Here is a 24,215-nt window from a genome sequence, read left to right as displayed (position 1 = left end):
ACCAATATTAGTTAATAGAAGCAGTCAAGTCCAAGTCTAGTTCAGTTCTCATCCAGACACAAAACAAAGTCAAACAGAGTTCAAACCACAAAACAATTAAAAGTTTAATGAATGAAAAGTTTTTGATCAAATCTTGCATCTCTCCCCCTTTTTGTCATCATTAAAAATGATGAGATGAAGTCAAGATTGCTTGGGAACGCGGACAAGCTGGAAATCTTCCATAGATCGAACGATGCCTTCCCGGCCTTTTAAAGTCTTCCTTTAGATGTGCAATCTCCTCGCCTTGGCATTGGCCGATTCTGAACAGAGGGGCTTGCATTTTATCATTCAATGAACAGGAAGAAGCTTGACCTTCATTCTTCAAGCTTTGAACTTCGCATCCCAAGGCATAAATTTGACCTCGCATCTCCAAGAGAATATCCATGATTCTGCGAAAATCTGCTCCATTATCGCCCGAGTACTTGCTTCGGCTCGATCTCGATGGAGTAAATGCGACGATGGTAGATCAGCATAATCTTGCAGGTTTGGCGATGAAACTTCATGACCTTCCTCTCGGAAACCGAGATGCATAAACATCCTCCGGGTCTGCTGGTGAGCGATCGACTCCTTCACTTGCATCGGATATGAAGACTTCACTCCTTTCTCCCGATCTCCCCGTTTTCATGCCTATAGGTGGAGAAGAGTGTTCTTCAGGTACTCCTTCTTCTCCTTTCTTCTTCAGGTCTTTCCTCCTCTGTTTCTTTTTCAGCTTCTATTTCTTCTTCTTCCTTCTCCTCTGCTTCTTTCGTCATTTGTTCCGATTCTTTTTGTGGAACAGGACGACTTAAATTCTTCAAAGCCAATGCAGAGATAGTGATGTCTTCCTCATCTTCTTCATCCTCAACGAGGAGAGCTCTTCTTCTCTTGGATGGAGCAACCATGGTCTCCTTCCCTTTTCTTTTAGCTGCAAAAGTGATTTGATGAGATTTTGCAGGAGTCTTCTCCTTGAATTTCTCCAACTCCTTGCTTAGTTCCTTCAGATGCATTCTGGTCACCATTTTCAGTCCTACCACCATATGATCACATGGTCGAACACAAAAGATTTGTGGAGGCTGAATATTCAGATGTCTGAATAACTTCGTAACAAGGCTTGGGTAAGGGAGTTGACCTCTGTCCTTCATCATTGCTCTATACATGTGAAACATCACAAAGTGAGGGAGAAAACCTTTTTCCAAAGAGAATGGCATACATCGCTTGGCCTCGAACTTGAAACATCAGTCTTGGAAGTTGATTTCGGTCGGAGGCAATTAATCACAATCTTGTGAAGCAAGATGTTGAATGCACCCATCCTTAAGTAGGTGATCTTTTAATCTGTTCTCCCGTCCTTCACCGGTTCAAGTGTGGCCCGAGCAATGGAAACTTTGATTGGTTGATATCTTCCTCTTTCGACTTCTAACACATCTCGCCAAAGATATTCATATCCACAACATAGTCTTGGTCTTTAACGCTGAACGAGAATCTATTCACATCCAAAAGCTTAGATTTAAATAGAAATATGCAAGTTAATTCAAGATAGGCCTCAGTAGAGTCGGGCGAGAACTTTTCAAGTTGAAGATAACTGAACTTTTCCCTCAAGTTCACATTCACAATCCAGAAAATCAAAATCCACACTCTTAGGGTTTATCACCCCACGCTTGGCAATTTCGAGTACAGATCCTTTTGCTCCTTTGATCTGAACAAATCTCCCCTTTTTCCTTGATTTTCAACCGCAACACCCATTTTTGGTTGAAATTGACTGTATAATTTATCATCATCATTCCCATCTACAGTATTCGGCCCCCAGTCACGAGGATCACTTGGGATATTTGCAAGGGTTTCCTCAGCCACCCATTTTCGAGCAATTCCCAAACTTTCCATTTTTCGCAAAAAGATATATTCTTTCCCATGTCCTTTGTCTTTAAGAAAATCATCAATGTAGTTCAAAGGAGTACGAATTCCTTTTAAGGCACGATATAACTAGTAAATATAAGCGGGCTTTTGAACTCTTACAAGGTCTGCATCCTTGATGATTTCTTCCTGTTGTTGATGATCAACGCCATGAGGACTAGATGGAGGAGAATGACGCTGTTGAGAATGTTGCGGGCTCGCTGCCGTTCGGGAGTCACTTCTTCTTCGATGAAGATCGAAGTGCGTAGGCCCCTCACTCATTCGCCGTGGTCCCTTGCTTGCAATTCTCAAAGACTTTCTTGAAGATGACATCTTTCTCGTTTTTGGAAGATTCCTTGCTTGACTTTCCCCAGGAAAGATGACAACTTTTTGAGGATTAAATGAAGAAGACAAACGGGAATGGAGGATCGATGCTTTCTAGGGGTTTTGAGAGAAAAGTGAAGAGGAATCGTTAGTGCACGATTGGTTAAAAAGAGGGATAAACGAACCGTCACAAAGGAAATAAAAATGCCTTTTCAAAATAATTGTCTTTTTTTCCGCAAAATAGCCATTTCAAAAATAACTTCCTTTTGAAAATAAAACGATGCAATATTTACGTCAATTAAATATAGCAACAATTTAAACACAGTTTGACGATCGTACCTTTTCAAGATGAGATTCAAGAGAGAAAGACTTACAGTCTGACGGTCGTACCAAGACTATCTTTCATATAAAGTCTTGTAAGACTGAGTCTGAAAGTCTTTAGACTTTGATATCCTCATACCTCAAAATGTTGAGTCTGGAACGTATAGACTCAAATTGATTTTCTCCAAAGGCTTTGTGAATATATCCCCAGTTGATTCTTTGAGTCAACAAATTGAATTGAAACATCTCCATTTTGAACATGGTCTCTAATAAAGTGATGTCGAATCTCTATATGCTTTGCTCTTGAGTGGAGAATTGGATTTTTGGTGAGGTTGATAGCGCTGGTATTGTCGCAATTAATCTCCGTGCATGAGTCTTCAATTTCAAAATCTCTTAGCTGTTGTTTTATCCATAGAATTTGCGAACAGCAGCTTCCCAAGGCTACATACTTTGCTTCTGTTGTTGAATGGGACACGGTGCTTTGTTTCCTTGAAAACCAAGACACATCCCGTTCCAAGCAACCGGCAAGTTCCCCGAAGTGCTCTTTCTATGAACTCGCAACCGGCCGATCTGCGTCCTCAATATCCTAAAGATTAAAGTCTCCTTCTTAGGATACCAAAGACCGATGCTTGTGATGAAGCAACGTATTTAATGATGCGCTTCGCAACACTGAGATGGGATTCTCTAGGATTTGATTGAAACCTAGCACAGATGCAAACACTCAACAAAATGTCAGGTCTAGAAGCAGTAAGATAAAGGAGTGAACCAATGATGCTCTTGTACAGCTTTTGATCAACTTTCTTCCCTTCTTCATCTTTCTCTATCTTCAAAGAACTTGACATCAGTATGTCGGTCTTTTTGCACCTTTCCAGTCAAATCTTTTGACAAGATCATTAACATATTTTTCTTGATAAATAAAAGTTCCTTCCTTCAATTGTTTTACTTGAAGACCAAGAAAGAATGTTAACTCTCCCATCATACTCATTTCAAACTCATCCCGCATAGACTTAGAAAATTTCTTGCACAGATTTTCATTAGAGGATCCGAAAATAATGTCATCCACATATATTTGAACAAGTAAGAAACTTTTGTTTTCCTTTTGATAAATAAAGTTGTATCTACTTTACCTTTGACAAAACCATTTTGTATTAAAACTTACTCAATCTGTCGTACCAAGCTCGAGGTGCTTGCTTTAAACCATACAAAAGCCTTTTTCGCCCCGAAGACCGAGTCGGGCTTCTTTGGGTCTTCAAACCCCGGTGGTTGTTCCACATAAACTTCCTCATGGATAAATTCATTTAGGAAGGCACTTTTGACGTCCATTTGGAATAACCTGAAATTCTTATAACAAGCAAACGCAAGTAATAGTCGAATAGCTTCTAACCTTGCTACTTTGAGCGTAAGTCTCATCATAGTTTATTCATTCTTCTTGCGTATATCCCTTGGCTACGAGTCTTGCTTTGTTTCGTACGACTTTTCCTTTCTCATTCATCTTGTTTCAACACCCATTTAGCTCCAATAACTTTTACCTTTTGGTTTGGATGTCAATACCCAGACATCATTAATGTTGAACTGTCTGAGCTCTTCTTGCATAGCTTCAATCCAGCTTTTATCAGATAAAGCTTCTTTTATGCTCTTTGGTTCAATTTCAGAAAGAGAGCCACAACACTAGACTCTTCTCGCCTTTTGGATCTGGTGCGAATTCCTTCATTAATTTTGCCGATTATAAGATCTTTTGGGATGACCGGACTTATGCTTCCAGCTACTTGTTGATTTGTCTGGTTGATGATTTCTCTTTTTTGTTTGGATCTTCACGAACATCCTGATGCTGGTTTTCCAGAGTCTAAGATGCTTCTTGAGTTGTAAGTTTTGGAAGGTCTCGGGAGCAGGTTCGGACTCTTCTTGATGAGTCGACTTGATTCATCTTGCGTTGAGTCTTGAAATTTGATATTCATTGACTCCTCTACAGACTGGCTCTTCTTGTTATAGACTCTGAAGGCTTTGCTTGATGTAGAGTATCCAAGGAAGATACCTTCATCTGATCTTTCTTCAAACTTACCAATTCGATCTTTTGCATTTTTCAATATAAAACATTTGCAACCGAATACATGAAAGTATGAAACAATAGGCTTCTTATCTTTGAATAACTCATAAGAGTTTTTCTCTAGAATAGGTCTTAAGAAGACTCTATTGATTATAAAGCATGCTGTTGAAACAGCTTCAACCCAAAATCGTGAAGAAATCTTGCTTTCAATTAAAAGAGTTCTAGCCATTTCTTGAAGAGATCTGTTCTTTCTTTCCACAACTCCATTTTTTGAGGAGTATATGGAGAGGAGAACACATGATTAAATCCAGATTCATCACAAAATTTTATAAAATCTTGATTTTCAAATTCACCTCCATGATCTGTTCTTATACTTGAGATGACACATCCTTTTTCATTTTGAACCTTTTAGCAAATTTTTCAAAATACGAGAAGGTTTCGGACTTACTTGCAAGGAAATATACCCAAGTAAAACGGGAGTAATCGTCCACAATTACTAGGCAATATTTCTTACCTCCAATACTCGTGTTCTGCTCGTTTGGTCCGAAGAGATCCATATGCAGCAACCGTAGTACATGATTAGTAGAGACATGATTTATTGGCTTAAATGAATTTCTTACCCGCTTTCCCGCAATACATGGAGTGCATGGATCGCTTTTGATAAGGTAATTTGGGTAGTCCTCGAACAAGCTGTTTTGATGAGATTTTGGCTAATTGCTTCATGTTGACATGACCAAGCTTTCAGTGCCATAAGCTTGCTTCGTCTTGAATTGAGATAAAACATCGCGATTCATTTGGTTTCACATCCGTAAGATAGATGTTTCCATGTCTTCGACCCATGAAAGACTCGAATAGAGTCTTTACGATTCCGAACATATTCCTTCTTGAAAGAAGATCTTGAAACCAATATTACACAGCTTGACTAATGCTTTGAGAAGATTGTAATTGAGTCCTTCCACTAAGGAAACATTACTTATTGTGAGATTTCCAATTTTCACAGTTCCAAATCCCACAATACTTCCTTTGATGTTTCCTCCAAATGAAACTTTTCCACCATTTACTTGAGCAAGCTTTATAAAACAATTTGAGTCTCCTGTCATGTGTCTTGAGCATCCACTGTCAAGATACCACTTTGCCTTTCTCTTGACGGTGACCTGCATTTAAAATAGAGTCTCAAGCTTTCTTTGGTACCCAAACTTTCTTGGGTCCTTTGGTGTTAGTAACATAAGCATTAGCCCATATTTTCTTAACAAGTTTCCAAACCATAGGACACTCTTTTTCAAAGTGATCCGGACTGTTGCATTTTGAACATCTGAGAGCATTTCTACCTACAGATTTTACAAAAACTTTCTTGAAGTGATTTTTGTAATCCTCTCTCGAGAGTCTTTTCTTAATTCTTTCTTTTACTTTAGGAAAATCAATCAAGGGAATTGTTTTTGCTGTCATACCTAGACCGGACTTATTGAAGTAAGGTCTTTGAGCTGAAAGAATTTTCTCAAGTTTTTCTTAATTATTGAAAATTTCTTTGAAATATTTGATAAGTCTGGGTTTTAAAAGAGCATTTTCTTTTAAAAGATTATCTTCATTTTCTTTAAGAGTGGAAACAAATCAAGTCTAGACTTTTAACTCTTTCTACTAAAACATTTTCCTTTTGTTTTAGAGCTGAGTTTTCCTTTTCGGTTCGAAATTCTTTTGAGAGAAGTCTTAAGACTAAAACACAGTTCATCAATGTATTTAGAAACTTTGACAGGAATTTTAAAATTACTTGCCTCAAATTCACCGTCCGAGTCCTGATCCAGTCCGAGTCCGATTGTGCCATCGTACATAGATTGGCATATTCATTATCACTTTCTTCACACTCATCACTCCCGGGTTTCGGCTTTGAGCTTTTCGAAATTTTTCAGCTTTTCCTTTCTTCTTCTTCGAAGAGGACAGCTTGGGTCCGATGTGTCCCTTTTTCTTACATTCAAAGCGTAGACTACGTCTTTGTTTGGTTCTCATCATTAACAGACTTGTCTTTGTCTATGAAAGCTTTGTTTCTTTGAGTTGAACCTTCTCCCTTTTCTATTCAGTTTTCAATCTTCTTATCATGAGCAAGCTCCTCATCGTCCATATCTTCTTCGGAATCGTATCATCGAATCATCATTTGATTTTAATGTAATGGATTTCTTACCTTTTGGATCTTCATCTTCATTGATCCGTTCCACTTCATAAGACTGAAGAGTTCCAATTAGCTCGTCGACAGATAGTGGCATAATTCTTTGCGTCTCTCTTATCGAAGTCTTTATGTGATTCCAATCCTGGAGAGTCCACGCAGTAGCTTGTTTACCTTCATGGGATCGGGTTGGTTGACCTTGATTTTCAAGACCATTCACAATATCGTAAAACGACTAAACATGTCGATATAGATTCTCTTGGTTTCATTCGAAGGCTTCGTATGACCGAGAAGAATGTTGATTCTTGTTTCCTTCACTTGATCTCGTTGCTTCATAGGTGATATGCAATTGTCCCAAACTTCTTTTGTAACACAAGAAGATATTCTATTATATTCAGTTGGTGACAAAGCACAATATAAGGAATAAATTGCTTTTGCATCGAGTGCTTGTCTCTTGATTATTTCTTCCCGAGTCATTCCGCCGGTCTCATCGTTTCTTTTCCTCTTTCGGGACGATGCGGTGGTAGGAGTAATTCCTTTTTCTACAACGTCTCATTCCAGAGGATCCTTTGATTGAAGGAAAGCTTTCATCTTGTTCTTCCAGATGTTGTAATCATTTCCATCAAAGTAGGGTGGTCTGGTATTGCTTTGCCCTTCCATCAGCCTTGGTGCTAGCATACTAGCCATGGATCTTTTACTACGAAGTAAAACACTTCAAATAAAGTAAGTACACAGGCTCTGATACCAATTGATATTACTAGTATGAGTACCTAGAGGAGGGTGAATAGGTATATAAAAGATTTTTCTTCAACAATTGCACAATACTAGACAGTAGAAGGAAACGTCAATCAAAGTAAGACTGAGAGAAGAGAAAATTGAACATGCGGTTTATAGTGGTTCGGCTTATATCAAGCCTACGTCCACTCTTCTTCACTGACGGCCTATTGGCTGGATTCCACTATGAACAAAAGAGAAGTTACAGCACAGCCTTTGCCTTGATTCCACAAGTGTAGATGTTCTACCACACCTCCTCAAGATTTCTCACAAATATAGACTCTCTTTGTATACAAGTATTCGCTCAAAGGATTTGTCTAAAAAAAGAGTTTCGACTTTGGAATTCTTCTATCGCGCACCCCTTGAACAACTAAGACCGTCTTCCTTATATACTCCTTTATGCCATCATACCCGTTAGCACTTACCAAAGGAATTCCTCCAATCTACTCGTTGGGTAATCAATTAGGAAGATTGTTCAAGCTATTAAAGGAACGTGTTGATAGCCCATCAATCCTGTTCGCCCATACAATCAGAATCTTGGTTTCCATAAGCGAGAACCTTCCAATAATATTTAGGCAATCACCGGATCTTCACTATCGAGTCAATCTTCGATCAATCAAAGGACTCGTTATGTCTTCTCCAGCTCACGAGATCTTCTCCGTTGATAAAGTTAAATCTTTAACAAAACATCCAGCTTTGAATAACCTTTCTTCAACGGATTAGAGACTGTCAATGAGGATAGACTTTGAGTCTTGAGTCTGGCTGTCCGGAGGTCTTCGGACTTTAAACAGCAGAGTCTGCAAGCCTTTAGACTAGACTAATAGAAACGTTTTGTCAACTTCAAAATACTTCAAGAAGATTTCTCCAACACCATCAACTATATTTCACATGATCACTTTATAAGTGCCATTGAATGCAAGAAACTAACTGATTGATGACATGGTTGGTGACCCCGTACTATCATGCCCCCTCTTCAAAGACAATGGAATCAAATTCATGAAAAAAAAAAAGAGAAGGCAAGGTGTTACAGCCACGCCTTCAAGAATATATCCAAACCTGTAATTTTAAAATTGCCATTACTCTCAAATATTCAAAATTTCTCTAGTTTGCTCACAAAATCAATGCCGTCAATGTGCAGAATAGATAATCCACTAGACATTTGATCACAAATTTCAAATTTCTAGTGGAGAAAAACTTCAAATATCTTACATCTTAATCTTTCTCTTAATCTTCATAGAGGATTCTCTCATTCATGCATGAGAAAACTCAAGAACCATTTTAACTTGGCCTCTTGATTGGTTATAGGAGAATCTTCATTGGTTAACTTGGCCTTTTCATTAACTGCAAAAGTGGTAGGATCCTCATTGCTGCCGCTAGTTATCATATATCGACTACTGGCATAGATGAAGGGACCTCTATTAAATGCATACAAAAGCAAAAGAAGAAAGCACAAAATTGTGAAATGTATGCAAATAACAAAGTTCAATAAAAGATTACATAATGGAACTCAATAAACATCCATGTAGTTCAAAAGAAGCCTCTTACAGCTAGCTAAAAAGTACCAATGTACTTAGCCACAACTCTGCCTTTTACCGATATGGATTGAAGAGAACAAGTTGTTGTTGTAGCACCAATAGTATGTCTTGCCAAAGCCTAGACATCCATGTAAAAGAACATTTCACCATGGTCTTGGAGGAGCTTGTGCAATTTTTATCAATAAATGTAAAAAAGATAAGACACAAAAATCAAACAAGTTTATTTAACAAGTTAACAATAACCTTAGCATAGAAAGAGGGAGAGAGAGATGAGGAAAGGTGCAATAAGTCAGCTGAAAGAATAAACAAAACCTAGTCTTCAACAACACAAAGGTGCTCTTTCCTAACACCAGAAATTGCAGAATGCACAACTCGATGCAGCTAAACCCAGTCTTCAACGAAATGGTGGTTTGACCATATCGACAAGTTTACTCCAATATCAATTGTCTCCCAAAGACAAATTTCACACATAAATGGCTAATTACTAGAATGAAGAAAGATAGTTCACAAATCACACCATGACTCAAGACTTGAAGCTTCTCCACTTTAGTTCAGAAGTAACTAGAGAAACACCTCCAATTCTTCATGAAGGGAAATAACTAAATCACTCATATTGCATAATAGGTATCAATGATTCACTCTTCCACTAACCAAGCGTTAATTCCTTTATTTCAGTCCTCACAAATCATGATTGTTCTCTACTAGGATTAGAAACACTCCATAAGGTGAGATTAGTACTCTCAAGTCTCAACCACCTCAGCCTTACAACAAAACCTAGCATTTATCAGCATCTTTAGTGTGCTTACTATCTAAAAGTTCCCTTCCACTTTATCTATTTTTTATAAGCAAAATAGGTGCCGCGAAGCATGTCAATCCCGACTTTATGCTGGTGTGCAACATAAACTAGCTAAGTATCAACATTGTCAAGTCGAGGTAAGTCAAAGTATCACACGTATCCCGCGACATCCCGAAATTCGATCCTATTTCGATAAAAATGAAATGTGCATTTCGTCGACGTGCCTATGGTCCCTTTTTTCTCTCGAGCCGATCACTCACGAGTTAACTAACTTATTGGGTGAAGCCGTTAAGGGATGTATCCGCGGTAAAATCCCTAAAAGCTACCTAATTGGTTGGATTGGACTAAAATCGCGTCCGGTCGATTTTAATCATGAAATTTAATTCGGTTTTTGAATCGAATATTCGGACGTGTCACACCATTTTTGGACCGTCTCATCGCCTATCAATTAATTCTTGAGTCCGAAATTTCAAGAAAGAAATTATCGGAGGAAGATTTGAAGACCAAAAGAAAATAGAAAGGGAAAGGGAAAGAGAAAAGGAAAAGTAGAATAATTGTATTATTTATTTCTTTTTCTCTCTCCCTTTCTCTCTTTTTCTCTCTTCTTCTCTCTCCCCTCCCCTTCGTGCGAGCATCCCCACCCACCGAATGCCCCCTTGCCAATTTTAAATTGGCTTCTCTCTTGTTTCTACCTTTGACTAGTCAAAAAGAAAACCCTTCTTCTTATCCCTTCTTTCTCTCTTCTTCTCTCTCCTCTCTCTTCTCCCCCATTTTTCCCCACGTGACCGAACGAAACCTTTCTTCTTCTCCCCTGGTTCGTGAAAAACCAGAAGCTGAAGACAGAAGCGGAAGAAGAAGGCATCAGCTCACCGCTCGCCGCCCGTCCCACCGCCGCACCGCCGCCCCGCGCACGCCGCGCGCTCCGCCGCCTCCCACCCGCGCTCGCCGTCCTCGCCGTGCGCCGTCCAGCCCTGTTCAGCCTCTGCTCAGCCCTTGTTTTGCCCCGTCCGGCCACCTCCGGCCGCCGTTCGACCTCGCCGGACCTCCACCGGCCTTTCCCCGTGCCTTGCCGCCCTTGTGGAAGTGGTTTGTGGCTGTTTTGTGCCTGTTTTCAGCCATCGTAGCCACCCCACGGAGTGGGTTTCCAGCGGCTTTAGGCCCGTTTTTGGCCGTTTCCCGGCCCCGAACCCGAGCGGTGCTTTGGGAAGAATCGTTCCTCGCGTCGCCGCCGTCGGATTGATCCGATTTGTGCGCGATTTGGTGAGTAACCTCACTAATCTTGGATTAGTTGGCTAATTATGCTTAAGGTTGGTTTAGATTTAATTAATTATGTTTAGGTTGTTAGATTAGAGTAAATTAGCAATTATTAGTCAATTGTGATGCGATTTAAATAAATTGATTGTGCAGTGCAAGTAGACATGGTCTACTAATTATTGGAAGTGCCTCGGGATTTTTCCCGACCCTTAGTGGGCTCCAATTAGGCTTTTCGGGCCTAAGTGGATATTTTTAGTATTTAAATATTAATTTTCGAAATTAAATTAAATAATTATTTATTTTTTCGAAAATTCAACTGAGATGGTCTGGAACCGGAAAATTATGCTGATGACCGTGGTGAAGTCCGTTTATGTAATCGGGCTTTATTTTTGAGCTAAATTGAATTTTTAATAATAATTATTTAATTTTCGAAATTAATAAATAAATTAATTATTTTTCGGAAATTAAGATTTTGATGGCCGACGACCGAAATCTCGTGCTGATCGTCGTGGTGCAGTCCGTTTATTTATTTGAGCTCCACGTTGTATGGAATTGAGTAAATTGTGATATTTTAGGGATTTACCCTAAATTGATTGGAATCGATTGAGATTGAATTATCGATTGGTGAATGGCCAAGTATGTTTATTCAGCATTTATAATGCTTTGTTGAATTAATTTAATTATTTGATTGAATGATTGATTGGTGAATGGCCAAGTATGTTTATTCAAATTTATAATGTTTTGTTGAGTTGATTTATTTATTTGATTGAGAAATTGTTGGGCATTGGTGGTCGATATTAAAAGTGAACTGGTAACCACTGCAAAGAGGACACGTGGCTCGGTGAATTGGAATGTCACCTGAAAAATGCACATGAGTTCAGTGGTTGAATATGTTACCTTGGCGAAGAGGTCACCTGAGAGAATGCACGTGGCTCGGTGACAGGATTTAGCATCTAAAAGGACACGTGGCTCGGTGATCTGATGCGTCACTTTGGTAAGCGAGTACCTTAGAGAATGCACGTGGGTCCAAAGATTTCGGAATGGCATCTAAAAGGGCACGTGGCTCGGTGAATTGATGCATCACCTTGGTGAGATAGCACCTTAGAGAATGCACGTGGGCCTCGGGCATCGTAAAAGGACACGTGGCTCGGTGGCTTGATGTACCACCTTGGCGAAGAGGTCGCCTTAGAGAATGCACGGGGTCCGAGGTTTGAGGCACGTGGCTCGAGACTTGGAAGGTCATCCGGAGAATGCACGTGGCCTAGTTTTAAATATCCCACAGTGGGGATTGATTTGTTTGGCATGTAATCGACAAGGTCGATGCTTTGATTTGACGTTGTGAATTGATTGCCTGAATGGAAATGACCGTGAGTGGTCTTGTTGGAATATAATCGACTAGGTCGATTTGATCGATGCTTCGATCGGAGATATGATTGCTTGGGTGCCTATTATGAATTGTACCGATTGCGGGTGGGATCGAGGCCAAGGTAAGTCCTCCGCCCCCCGTGCGTGTTTAGGCAGCCTGTAGTATAATAGTTTATCTAATCGGGCTTAGTGGGGTAGAACTCGCTGAGATGTAGTCTCATCCCAATTTGGGGAAAAACATTTCAGGACCCGATAAGGAGCTGAGGAGGAGAAGTCTAGGAAGGAGATCTTGGAGGTGAAACTTGAAGGGAATGATTTTGAAAGAAGAAGATAATACCGAGATGGGCCTTGAGTATGGCTGGATGGATTGAGATCCTATCTTCTTTTTGAGATCTCCATTTTGATGTGAATAGTTATGAGGTGATTTGTGTTTTGTATAAAAGTTTGGTTATAAATTTCAATATGAAAAATATGGCCCTGCTTTTCTATCCCATCGTTTTATTGTCTCGGGATTTTAAATCGCTTTCCGCATGTGCTTAATAAATGAAAGGGCCGGCGATACATTGTCCTGGGATATCGCATTATAAAATCGACCAAGTGAGAAGGATGTGTGCGTGCCCGAGGATCGGGGCGTGACACGTTCATTATACACGAAAGAGGATTTTCCCTCAAAGACAACAAGGTGAACGAATGCAAGAGGTGGTTCTAGAACCAAGATGAAAGGTTAGCTGAAGGAAAGCTCACAAAACAGGACACAACAAAAAATGAACTCTAGTTCTATGGACTTACCATCATCGACAATCTTTGCCAATCAAATGATACATATCTTATCCATCTCTATTGAACCTCGGGCAAGCACCTACCATGAGTTGACAAGATTTTGGCACGCCCAGCACACTCTCCAATGATTCACATCCATAGAACATCAAACTTTTCAGATTCTGTAGATTATAACGATCAGATTCGTTTAAGCTTTTGACAGAATTGCAACCCGAGATAAACAAAGCCCGCAATGATTTCGATTCTCCTAAACCCTGAATCTTAGTTAGCAGAGGCAATTGGCGCAGGGACAAACTCTGGATCTTCTTCAAGCTAGTTAGAACGGGTAGCGTCTTCAGCAATGGACAGTCTTCTATCAACAATTCATTGAATTTCCGTAGCTCTCCAAGCACCTCAAATCGAATCTCTCCTGGTGAATATCCATAAACAAACATCTTCGACAAATTCTCCAAGTTGGAAAAGACCACCAATCATCGGTGATTGCACATTGTATAAATTTAACACTCGAAGGCTAGATGGGAGCCCGATAAGAGATGGGGCTCAAAGACAACTTATGGAGAGACTTCGTAAATGAGAGAGGGAACTAAAATCGGGCAAGGCCATTTTTCCGATGCACGGGGTCAAATGCCACTAAGTAGGTAGTCTCACAATGCCCTCTATGTTGGTTTCTTGTATTGATGTTCCGATTATCTCAAGGTCAACTAAATTGGTTAGGTTTGAGCAGTTGGGGATCGTGGTCAACGAATTTGCTGAAAAGGCTAAACACGTGAGACTCTTGGGAAGCTTCGGCAGCTGTTGGATTGAATTACAGCCCTCTAAATTAAGTTCTTGCAAATTTGTAAGCTGATTGATGGTTGTTGGCAATCCACTAAAGCAGCCATAGGATAATTCTAGAATTTTCAATGAGGATAGTGCCCCGATTTCACTTGGAATTTCCCCCATTAGATGTACAAATTGAGCATGTAACTCTTCCAGATTTTCCAACATTCCTATGGTTTTCGGAAGTTCACTTATGTGGCTAGAATTCAAATCTAGTATCTTCAACTTTTTGAGATTTCCAATGCAATCAGGTAAGCTCCTAATTCTTGAAAAGCTCAAATCCAACTTGACCAATAACTGGAGCCTCCCAATTGAGTATGGTAGCTTTTCTAGCTCGCAAACTGAGATGCGTAAAACTCTTAACCTTTCTAAATTTCCAATAGAATAAGGTAATTCCCGGATTTTTGAACATTTGACACTTAGCTTAAGTAGTGACTCCAATTTTCAATAGAGTCGGGAAGCTTTTGAAGTTCCTGACAATTCAAGATTAGATGCTTCAGCTTCACTAAATTGCCAATTGAGTGAGGCAAAACTGAGATTCTTTGAGCTTCTATTCTTAGCTCTGTCAAAGATTTTAGATGGCCAATGGACTTTGGTAGTGACTTAATAGCTTCAGACATTATTTTTAGGTAATCAAGATGCTACAAATTGCCGATGGACTTGTCAATCTTTCTTAGATGAGAGCATATAATAATCAATCTCTCCAATTGCGAGATTGCATAGAACTTGCACATCTTTCTAAGGGATGGACAATCCTCGAGTTGTAGGACTTTCAACTGTTTTGCTACCTATAAAGCAATTGAGTTGAATCTTAGAAAAGAAGAAGAGTAAATGTAATACAAAAGCATGTCACGAGATCATACCATGATTTGACACCATCCTTCCCGATCTTCGTTAATGTTATTCCCCGAAAGCATGACAACCACTAGGTTCTTCAACCCAAAGTTGGTTGCTTGGAATTCGGAAGGGCGCTTGCTCCAAGAGAGCCATCTTAACTACGAGAAAAGATCTTTAAAGTCTCTTTAAAGTTTCCATGGTCCAATTGAAGGAACCTAAGGTTAACCAACCTCTTAAATTCTTTACGTTTAAATTTGTACGCTGCGTCGGGTTTAGGTGTGCCAAGATTGAGCCTACCATGTTCTCGCTTCCCTAGAAGATAAAAGTAGCAACCAATGAGTACATGTGTCAATGACTAATGATACTAATGGAAGGATAAGAAAATATTTAAAGGTAAAAATTACCGTTTTCTATGCACTACATGGAAGGCATCCTAGGTGACCACAATCTCTACTCCTTAGATGTATGTTGCAGCTTTCCGAGTGGACGATATCCCTTCCGAGGTCTCTAAGTTGATCGTGCATCCATAAAATATCGTTGTCCATGATCTGTATTAGAGACATACATGTGAGGGTCTTGACTTCGATTTCAGTGGGATACCCAAAGACCGCGTCCCAATATTTCATTGCAATTGTTTTATATTTGTCAATGAAGAAACATGCAATATCAAGATAAATTTGTTGTTGCTTAGCATCCAAAGCTTCGTAGCTTATCATCAACTTCTTCTTCACATCGTCATTCATCACAGTATTTAACTTATGTAGGACGTCTTCCCATGTCTTTTCGGATTTTCCGCGAAGTGTGGAACCTACAACATCGAGAGCCAATGGAAGTCCTCCAAGTGTATTGATTAGCTTATTTGCAATATCCACGTAATTAGATGGAGGCTTGGCACATCCCAAGGCATGCTTACAAAAAAGTTGAAGAGCATCATGTGAATTCATCTCCGACATATTGTAGAATGAAAATTGTCCGCTATTAGAGGCTGGGACATTGTCATCCTCATCTTCATTTACAAGGAATTCAATATTCCTAGTTGTTATGATATTCTACTGCCCCCACCAAAACCCAAATAAGCTCGCCGGTAAGTCTCATGATTTGGTCTTGACTGTCAATGTCATCAAGAATAATGAGAACTTTCTTGTCATGAAATCTTGTCTTGATCATGTCAACCCCTTCATCAATGAAGCATAGGTCTGTGCAATTCAAATGGAGAATGTTGGACAACAATTTCTTTTGTAAGTTTATTATATCATGAGTCCGAACATCCTTAAGAAAGCAGCAATATCTCTGAAATGAGAAGAGATTTGTCTGAAGACACCTCAGCCCGATTAATGTCGTCTTTCCGATGCCACCCATACCATGAATCACAATAAACCTTACATCAAAAGCTTCTAGATCTAATTGCTTCATAATCTCATCCGTTCGATCCTTAATTCCCACCAAATGATCAGGCAAATCTGTTCTTCTTGTCCATAACAAACTTGAAACCTCTTTGACTGTGAGAATCTTCAGTTCCTCTAGGCTACCACATGCGTGACATGCAATCATCTCAGATTGAAAAACTATATATACGGAAACTATGCACACATTACGTGGCACTGGAAGGTTATCATCAAGTTCAAAATAATTTGCTTTAAAAGAAATCAACACAGAAAAGCAATCTTTCAAGCTATGAGCCATTTGAAAACAAAAAACCGAGAGAGAGAGAGAGAGAGGAGGAACTTTATTCAAGGTTGAAAGCTAATGCTATCAAGGTTCTTTGGTTTAGTCAATGATGGAAAAGATTATTTCGTGACAAGGGTCTGATTGGGCTTTGACTAGAAGTCATTCCGGCAAATTGTGACTAACTAGTGTTGTGAACCGTTGTATTGGAATAGGTTGTGGCATTTTGTTCCATTTTATTGGAAAATTATGAAATCAGTGTCAAATTTATTGTGTGAATATCAATTCAATTATAAAATTTTCAATTTTAATAATATTGTCCAAAACTTTTATACAAAATTTCAATGTAGCCCTTGCAGTCAATATCCACCGAAAATTGCTAAAGTGGCAATCTATGCAAGATGTCATTTCAAGTAAAATTGCCCACGTCAACTTGCCACATAGGACAACGGTGATGAATGGACGTCATGTTAATAATTTCTCGCAGCAATTGGGCAGAAGATTACATTAAAATTTCACACAAATACTTATGACCACATTATCAAAATTAAAATGTCTTGTGCTCAAATGTCATGCACAATAAATTTAGAACTAATTTGATAATTATGCCTCCACTTCATTTTATACTTTTTCACACCGGTTGGTTTCTTCTTGTCGCACAGCTAAGAGCGAGACCTCTAGAAATTTGTTAAATATCAAGTCCTCGGTAAACTCGGTCTTGATAATCTCTTCAAGCGATAGGGATGAGTTTGAAGGTTAACAGAAAATAAAAAATCTCACTCGCAATTGCCTTGAATATAGGAAACAAGAATAATCTCTCAAAAGCATTTTCTTAACGTACCCATGGAATAGAATACTAACCGAAAATGAGGAAAATTTTCTGGAATCTATATCAACCTTGATTCGAGTTGCCCAACAAACATTTCTCCAAATAAGTTAGAAATAATTTTAGGTTACCCATTCTTTTTATAATATTGGTAACTGCAAACTAGTTGGAACTTTAATCGAATAAATTGGTGAGTAACTCAACTTAGGATTGATAATTTAACCATAGATTTCGTTGCCTAATAATGTTCGTAATCAGTGCAAATAAAAGTTGGTGCGTTATTAACGAAAGTTTATGAAGGTTGGTTGTTTTGAAACAAATAATAAATATTGATAAGTAGCTCAAATAAGAATGTGTAGCTTAAACTAGTTATTAATTTAATTAGAAATTAGTTAATATGACAATCATATTAGAGTTAGTAATTCGGTACAGGATTTGGTAATTTTGAGATGTGGAGTAAACAATATGGTAAGTTGTGAAGATGTTGTAAATCGGCAAACAATCTAATAAACTTAGTAAATGATTTACATAAAAGCCGGTAAGCTAAAACTAGTTTGTAAAACAATGGAAAAAGAAGTTGGTAAGACACAAATTAAAGTTGCTAAATTCATATAAAAACTGATAATTTAAAAATTAGGGATGGGCATGGAGCATAGGAAATTCGCGCCCGCGGTGGCTCTGCTTGATGAGGCAATTTTTTTGAGGAAAATTTTTCAAAACAATTGCCTCCACGGGAATGTTGCACGACACAAGTTGGGCATGGGTGGTAATAGGCTAGCCCTTCCCATTCTCGAGGATTGAAACTATTAATGCGTTTAACGAAAGATAGAAAGAGCAAGGTTTAATGAAGAAGGATGTAAGTAAGCAGAGAGTAACGACTAGGGTTTATAGAAAACCATCACAAACTAGGATAGAGGGTAGCTACATAAGGTCCCTTATAATTGTTAAAGTACTTATCCATTTTCTACAAGTTTCTATCCAACCATAGCTACAACTACTTGGAAGTCCCTTAGATGAATTTTTGGTTAATTAAGATCTGAGGCCATGAATAGGTCCATGTTTAAAGCAAGAGCAAAAATCAATTTTTATGTTATAATATTCTACTATAAATCGCTATAGAAGAATATTCAGTTTAAGGTTGCAGATCTTGTCTATGCACAATTGGCCACTAGAGGAGCCTCTGACCCCTGCCCCACCGCAGTGAAAACAAAAGCCCAAGATTGATAATACACCTGACCTAAGTCAGTCCGTCGCAAACTAATCAAGAATTACTCTAATAAAAATATACCGGAAGACCTCTAACAGTTACAGAGATTCTTTTTTTTTTTTTTTTTTTTTGGCTCTTTTGCGTAATGGCACAAAGATCTTTGCAATGTTCGGTCTTGTATAATCAAACCAAATAAGATAACCATGACCTATAGTATCCTCTTATGGGGTTATGAAACTATCATCATAAAAATCTCCATTTTTTTTTGTGTAACTCGGTGGTGCGACCGTAATTAGCCGGTTATTTCAAGGAAAACAGCAGCAAAGCATATGAATTCCCTAGGGCTGAAACCAAAACCACAAGGATCGGTTTCTTACTCTTGGCCGTAAGTTTTTGGATATCGCATAGACTGCGATAGACTAAGTCTATGACATAATTTCTCTATGTTTCCTTAATGTAACAAAACAGAAAGATCTAACATCAAACTCAATCTAATTTTTCAGGAAAACATTATAGGCATAGGGTTAAGGAAAATTACACCAAAAGTCCTTAATTTCATGTACGGAATGCAATTGAAGTTAAGAAACTTAAATTTTTTATTTTCACATATATATGGTCTTACTATTTTAACATATCTTAGATCTTAATGGATATCTTGGTATTTTGGCATTATAGATTAATTGATTAATTAAGTTGCTATACCTTAACTTTAATTGTTATAAAAACTTGATATTAAAAGGGAAAAGTCAATTTGTGCAAGAAACCTCGCCCTCTGAGCAATATTTTTGGCTCCTCATAGCGTCAAATCCAACCATACGTTACATAAGGTTGGACAGCAGCAAACCGAATAGTTATTCTTTAAAGGAACGAGAAATTGAAAATCTCAACAAAGAAAATAAAGTCAATGGAGAAGCAAATAATACCCGGCTTCCTTCCTCTAATTCTAGCAACCTTTCTTAAAGCCTTCTTCCACTTCTTTACTAAATCCTTCCCGTAGTCGCTCTTGTGCTTCCGAAGGGCTTTCCGATATAACTTAGTCTTAAGCTTGACATCATCCACGTCCACGTCGTAAAATATAGGGAGGATCACTTTCTCATCGTTAGCTGTCGATTGCTCCACCATGCGTGCCAGTTCACGGAGGCACCACTTACTTGAAGCATAGTCCTTGGAAAAAATCGGGATGTAAATTCTGGAGTCATTGATCTTTTGCAAGAGGCCTTTGATCTTTTCGCCAAATCGGAGCTCTTCGTCGTCTCTAAAAACGCTGATGCCCGCACGGTCCAAGTCATGGTAGAGACAATCAGCAATGGTTAAGCGAGTGTCGGGCCCTCTGAAACTTAGGAACACCTCGTAACCCCTCCCCGATCCACCATCACGGCTACTGCCTGTCCCAGCTACCGTCGCCGTCCCTTCTCCCTCCCTCTTTCTCTTCATTCTAGTAGCAAGACGGAGTGATGGATCCCCGAATTGAGTCTGCCCAGTGACTTGGGAAGTCTTGAGTTTGATCCTTGTAACAACTTGACGACACGACGGAGAGAGATCTCTCACTTTCGCTGCGTTCGCCTGGAAGATACCTGCGGCCTTCCTTCGCAAGTGAAAAACCATTCAGATCGACAAAATAATTGCTTCGAAGAGGAAACACGGAAGGAGAGAGAGAGAGAGAGAGAAAGAGAGAGCTGTGCATCACTTTTCACCTTCAAGCCATGAGTGGGGAGTGGGGGACCATCGCTTCCAATCTCGCCAAGCCCAGATCCGGCCTCGTCCGCTGCCTCGAGGAGAGAGTCGGGGACGGAGACGGTGGCTTGGGCGAGAGGGGACGCGAAACGATCGGCGCAGGCGATGGCTGGGGGCTCTACGACGAGAGGTGACGGCACGGCAAGGGGATACGACGTCGAACTCGACGGCGACGGCGACGGCGACGGCGACGGCGAGGTGGCGGAGGCTTGCGGTGACCGATTGGTGGAGGGGAGAGACTGAGGGAAGAATAGGAGATTTTTCAGAGTCCGGATATTTTTTTATGGAAATTCGTCAAATAGCGAGCATGGAAGCTATATCAATCTGAGTTTTGGTCTTGCTCCTGAAATTGCAAAACACGTTATGAGTGTGAACACTCACACGAACCTGTTTGATGTGGAATTTGACTGCGTGCAGACGAATTGACTAGACAAACGTACGTGCTTTTGCTTTTGCTCGCAAGTGGTTCTGACAAAGAATTGACCAGACAAACGTACTTCGGTTATTTTGGAGAAAATATTATGTAGTCCCGGATCACCGCGTCACCGTGCGCCCGCCCAATGAAGAGACGACACATGGCTCCACGTGGAGTCAGGCCCACCATTATTTTCGGTCAAATTTTTGCCCCCCTTCCCTCTCTTCATTAAATGCTTCGTTGTTTTACTGGGCCAGCATCACTTTTCAGAGAACGTTTCACGTCCCCCACCCCATCTCTCTCTTCATTAAATGCTTTATCCTTCTCTGCATCCTTCTTCTCCCGCTCGCACGCCCCTCTCTCTTTCAAAATTTTAGAGATCTCTATATTTTTCCCCATCAAAGCCGCACAACGCCCGCCTTCTCTCTTTTTCAAAAATCTCTCCCTCCCAAAAGCCCGCCCGTCGCCTCCGAGCTCAGCCACCTCCGCCGTTGCCGCCAGGAGCCACTCACTCCCTCTCTCTCCCTCGTCTTCGCTCTCTACGGCGCTCGCTCTCTCCGGCGCTCGTGTTCGTGCTATATTTGAGCCGACGTCATTGGCCAGGTTCCTGCTCCCGTCGACGTCTACCGCAAGCTCGCTCGACCTCACCTCCATCTTCACTGTCACTCTTGGCCTCTCCCTCGCTCCCGCTCTCCCTCCTTTGATCTTCCCCCCGCCTCGTGCTGCCGTTCCGTTCGAGAACTCGAACCCCCCGAAGTTGGTGTTCAGGAAGACGACCTCCCCAATCGGCGACGCGGTCGAGGGAACTAAGAAGGAGGCCGCGGTGGAGTAGTGGAGGGACTTGACGTCGACGCGGCGAAGCCTGAGCTCGAGGCTCTTGACGCGGAGAAGATGGGTGTGGAGGATGCATTGAAGAAATCTGAGGAGAAGGCAAAGGAGAGAACTAGGCTCTTGCTCGACAATGTTGAAAAGAACTAGGATTCTTGAAATTTCTTTTTTCAACAAAACTATGTTTTATGGAAGAAAAATCTAAGAGAGAAAAAAGAAATAGTGTTTTCAATATATTTGAAATACCTATAATAAAAAAATTAAAAAATAGACGTGAAATTCTTAATTATGGTAATTGAATCCTACATTAAAATAGAAAAACTAAAAAAAGTCAATGAATTTGGGGCAACCAATTAAATTGCAATTGAATGATTTTGGCACACTTTGACCTTTTTAATGAAAATTGGGTGAATTTAGTCATACATGAAATGGATTTCTCCATCAACTTTTTGCCGTAAGCCAGGAGAGGCTTGGTCATCATCACTCATCAAGAAAATGTGTGTATCCCAGAAAATAAATAAATGTAGGCCTTTTTATGGTAAGAATGCATAAATTACGGGAGGATAAATAAACTTTGAAGATACAAACTTCCAAAGAATTAGTTAGGAATTGGTTAAACAACCGAAATGCCCAAGTCACCACAAGATCACAAACAACAGTAGCCGGATCATCAAATGCATCATTCTTGCAACAAAAATCTCTTGAAGCCACATTGCTGCTGCACAATCACCGCATGAATATGTTGCAGTAATGAAAAAAATCATTTCCGAAATTAAGGGGTCCAATAGTGAAAAGCTAGCTCCCACCAATCACATCGTAATGAAGATGCAAAAGAAGATGATTGGAATGGGGTCCACCTGTTAGAAGAAGAACAAAATCACCAAGGGAAGACACCCGCTAAAAATTGTAGCAGCATGTGCAATAATAGTGGTCACCGTCCAATCACTGCAGCAGAATTATTGCTTAATTTCACTATGCCAGCGGGCTTCTGGTACTAGCAGACAAGGGGTGCGTTTGGAAAGATTTTTGGGGAAAGTCCTGAGAAAATGTAAAGGCCTTTTGAGCTAAAAGGGTTTTTGAAAATGCAAATTGTATTTGGTAAATCGTATTTGTGAAAGTCCATTGTAAAGTATATTTGAGCAAAATAGCGTTTGGACAAATTAACTTTTGCAAAAGACTTTTATTATAAAAAAAAAAAAAGGAAAAAAATGAGAATTGGTTGGTTACCGCCGGCGAGGGTCGCAACCCCAATCGCAACTAGATCATCGCGACGATCGCACGATGGGTTGCTTTGGAGGTCGCGCGGCCCAAATCGGTCGGCGACCTCCTAAGTGACAGATCTGCGTGCGATTTGTGTCATCCGGAGGTCGCGTGGCCCAGTTTGGGTCGCAGCGACCTCCGCACCTGGATCTCCGGACCGCCTTCGCATGTCGCTCAGGTTACAATGGTGCGACCCGAATCTAGGTGGTTGCCGGAGTTGCGACGGTCGCGGCGACGTGACTCACGGGGGTCGCCGAGGTCACGCGGCCGCCGCGCGATCGCCATGGCGCACAGCCTCTTGCCGACCTCTCCCGGCTCGTCACCGGCCATGGGCAGCTGCTGCGCAACTTCGTCGGCCATCCTCAACGAAGAAAAGATGAATAGTAACGAGGACAAAACTGGAAAAACGAAATGTTAGTGAGGACATTTGTGGAAGAAATTTTTAACTTACTCTCCCTTAGCCTTCCAAGAAGGCCGAATGCCCAAGGCAACCCCCAACCTACCTTGGGCTTTCAACCTTGGGAAGGCTTGCTTTGGCAAAGGCAAGTAAAAAAATTTTTGTCAAACACTGAATATTTGGTCCAAAGGCCTTTAGGGGGCTAAAGATCCTTGGCAAAGTGGTTGCCAAACGTAGCCAAGATACTATTCACCGTCAGATTATTGCAGCAAAATTATTACTTACTTTCACTATAGAACTTTTTACTGTACAATCACGTGCAATTGCTTTTGTTTTGCTCATTCATTGTAAGGATTAGCTTTTGTCGGTTGGGCAATTCCATTCTACTTTTGCTAAGCCCAAAAAATCAGATCTCCTTATATTTAATCCGATGTCGCACTAAGTGGCATGATCAATTTATCCTTGATCAGCTGAGCAATAATTTTATATGTGATAAGTATTGTATTGAAATGTAATGCACTATTAAAATCCTTGTTGGTCCTTCTTGATTGATAACAAAAATTTAAAGGCCCTTTTGATAATCTATCTAAATTTGTCAGATAAATTCAAGATTTTGATCTAACATTTTGAATCTTTATTTTGAAATAAGTTCAAAATCTTTGCTAGTCCTTCTTGATTTATCCGATCATCCCATTATACATATATATGTGTGTGTGTGTGTGTGTGTGTGTGTGTGTGTAGAAGATTAGATAAATTTCCACGCATGCATGCATGCATGTATGTATGTATGTATAGAAGAGAACTGATAAGAGGGAATTTTATTTGGTCAAATGATAAAAGACGGAGTTTGATAGTGATATGCACAACAAAATTGAAAATTTGTAAACAAGTGTTTGTGTCAAAAATTATTTATATAATAATTTTTCTAGATTCATCCTTAAATTTTCTTGACATACTAGGTTTCTTGGAAATTT

The 24,215-nt window shown here is 40.0% G+C and overlaps 1 protein-coding gene across 1 annotated transcript; it reads right to left on the bottom strand.

Moving 5' to 3' along the window:
* Positions 1-19,465: 19,465 nt before the first annotated feature.
* On the bottom strand, positions 19,466-20,627 carry LOC108959530 (TMV resistance protein N-like). The gene is made up of 2 exons (XM_039313546.1): positions 20,302-20,627; positions 19,466-20,192 (listed from the first exon to the last, which is right to left on the bottom strand). The coding sequence occupies exon 2, from the start codon at positions 20,039-20,041 to the stop codon at positions 19,466-19,468; it is 576 nt and encodes a 191-aa protein (XP_039169480.1). The 5' UTR covers positions 20,042-20,192; positions 20,302-20,627.
* Positions 20,628-24,215: the final 3,588 nt, after the last annotated feature.

This window comes from Eucalyptus grandis, chromosome 5, assembly GCF_016545825.1.
Source record: "Eucalyptus grandis isolate ANBG69807.140 chromosome 5, ASM1654582v1, whole genome shotgun sequence".
NCBI classification, from domain to species: Eukaryota; Viridiplantae; Streptophyta; class Magnoliopsida; order Myrtales; family Myrtaceae; genus Eucalyptus; species Eucalyptus grandis.
Note: the sequence above shows the minus strand (reverse complement) of the source record. Positions and strands in the feature narration are given on the sequence as shown.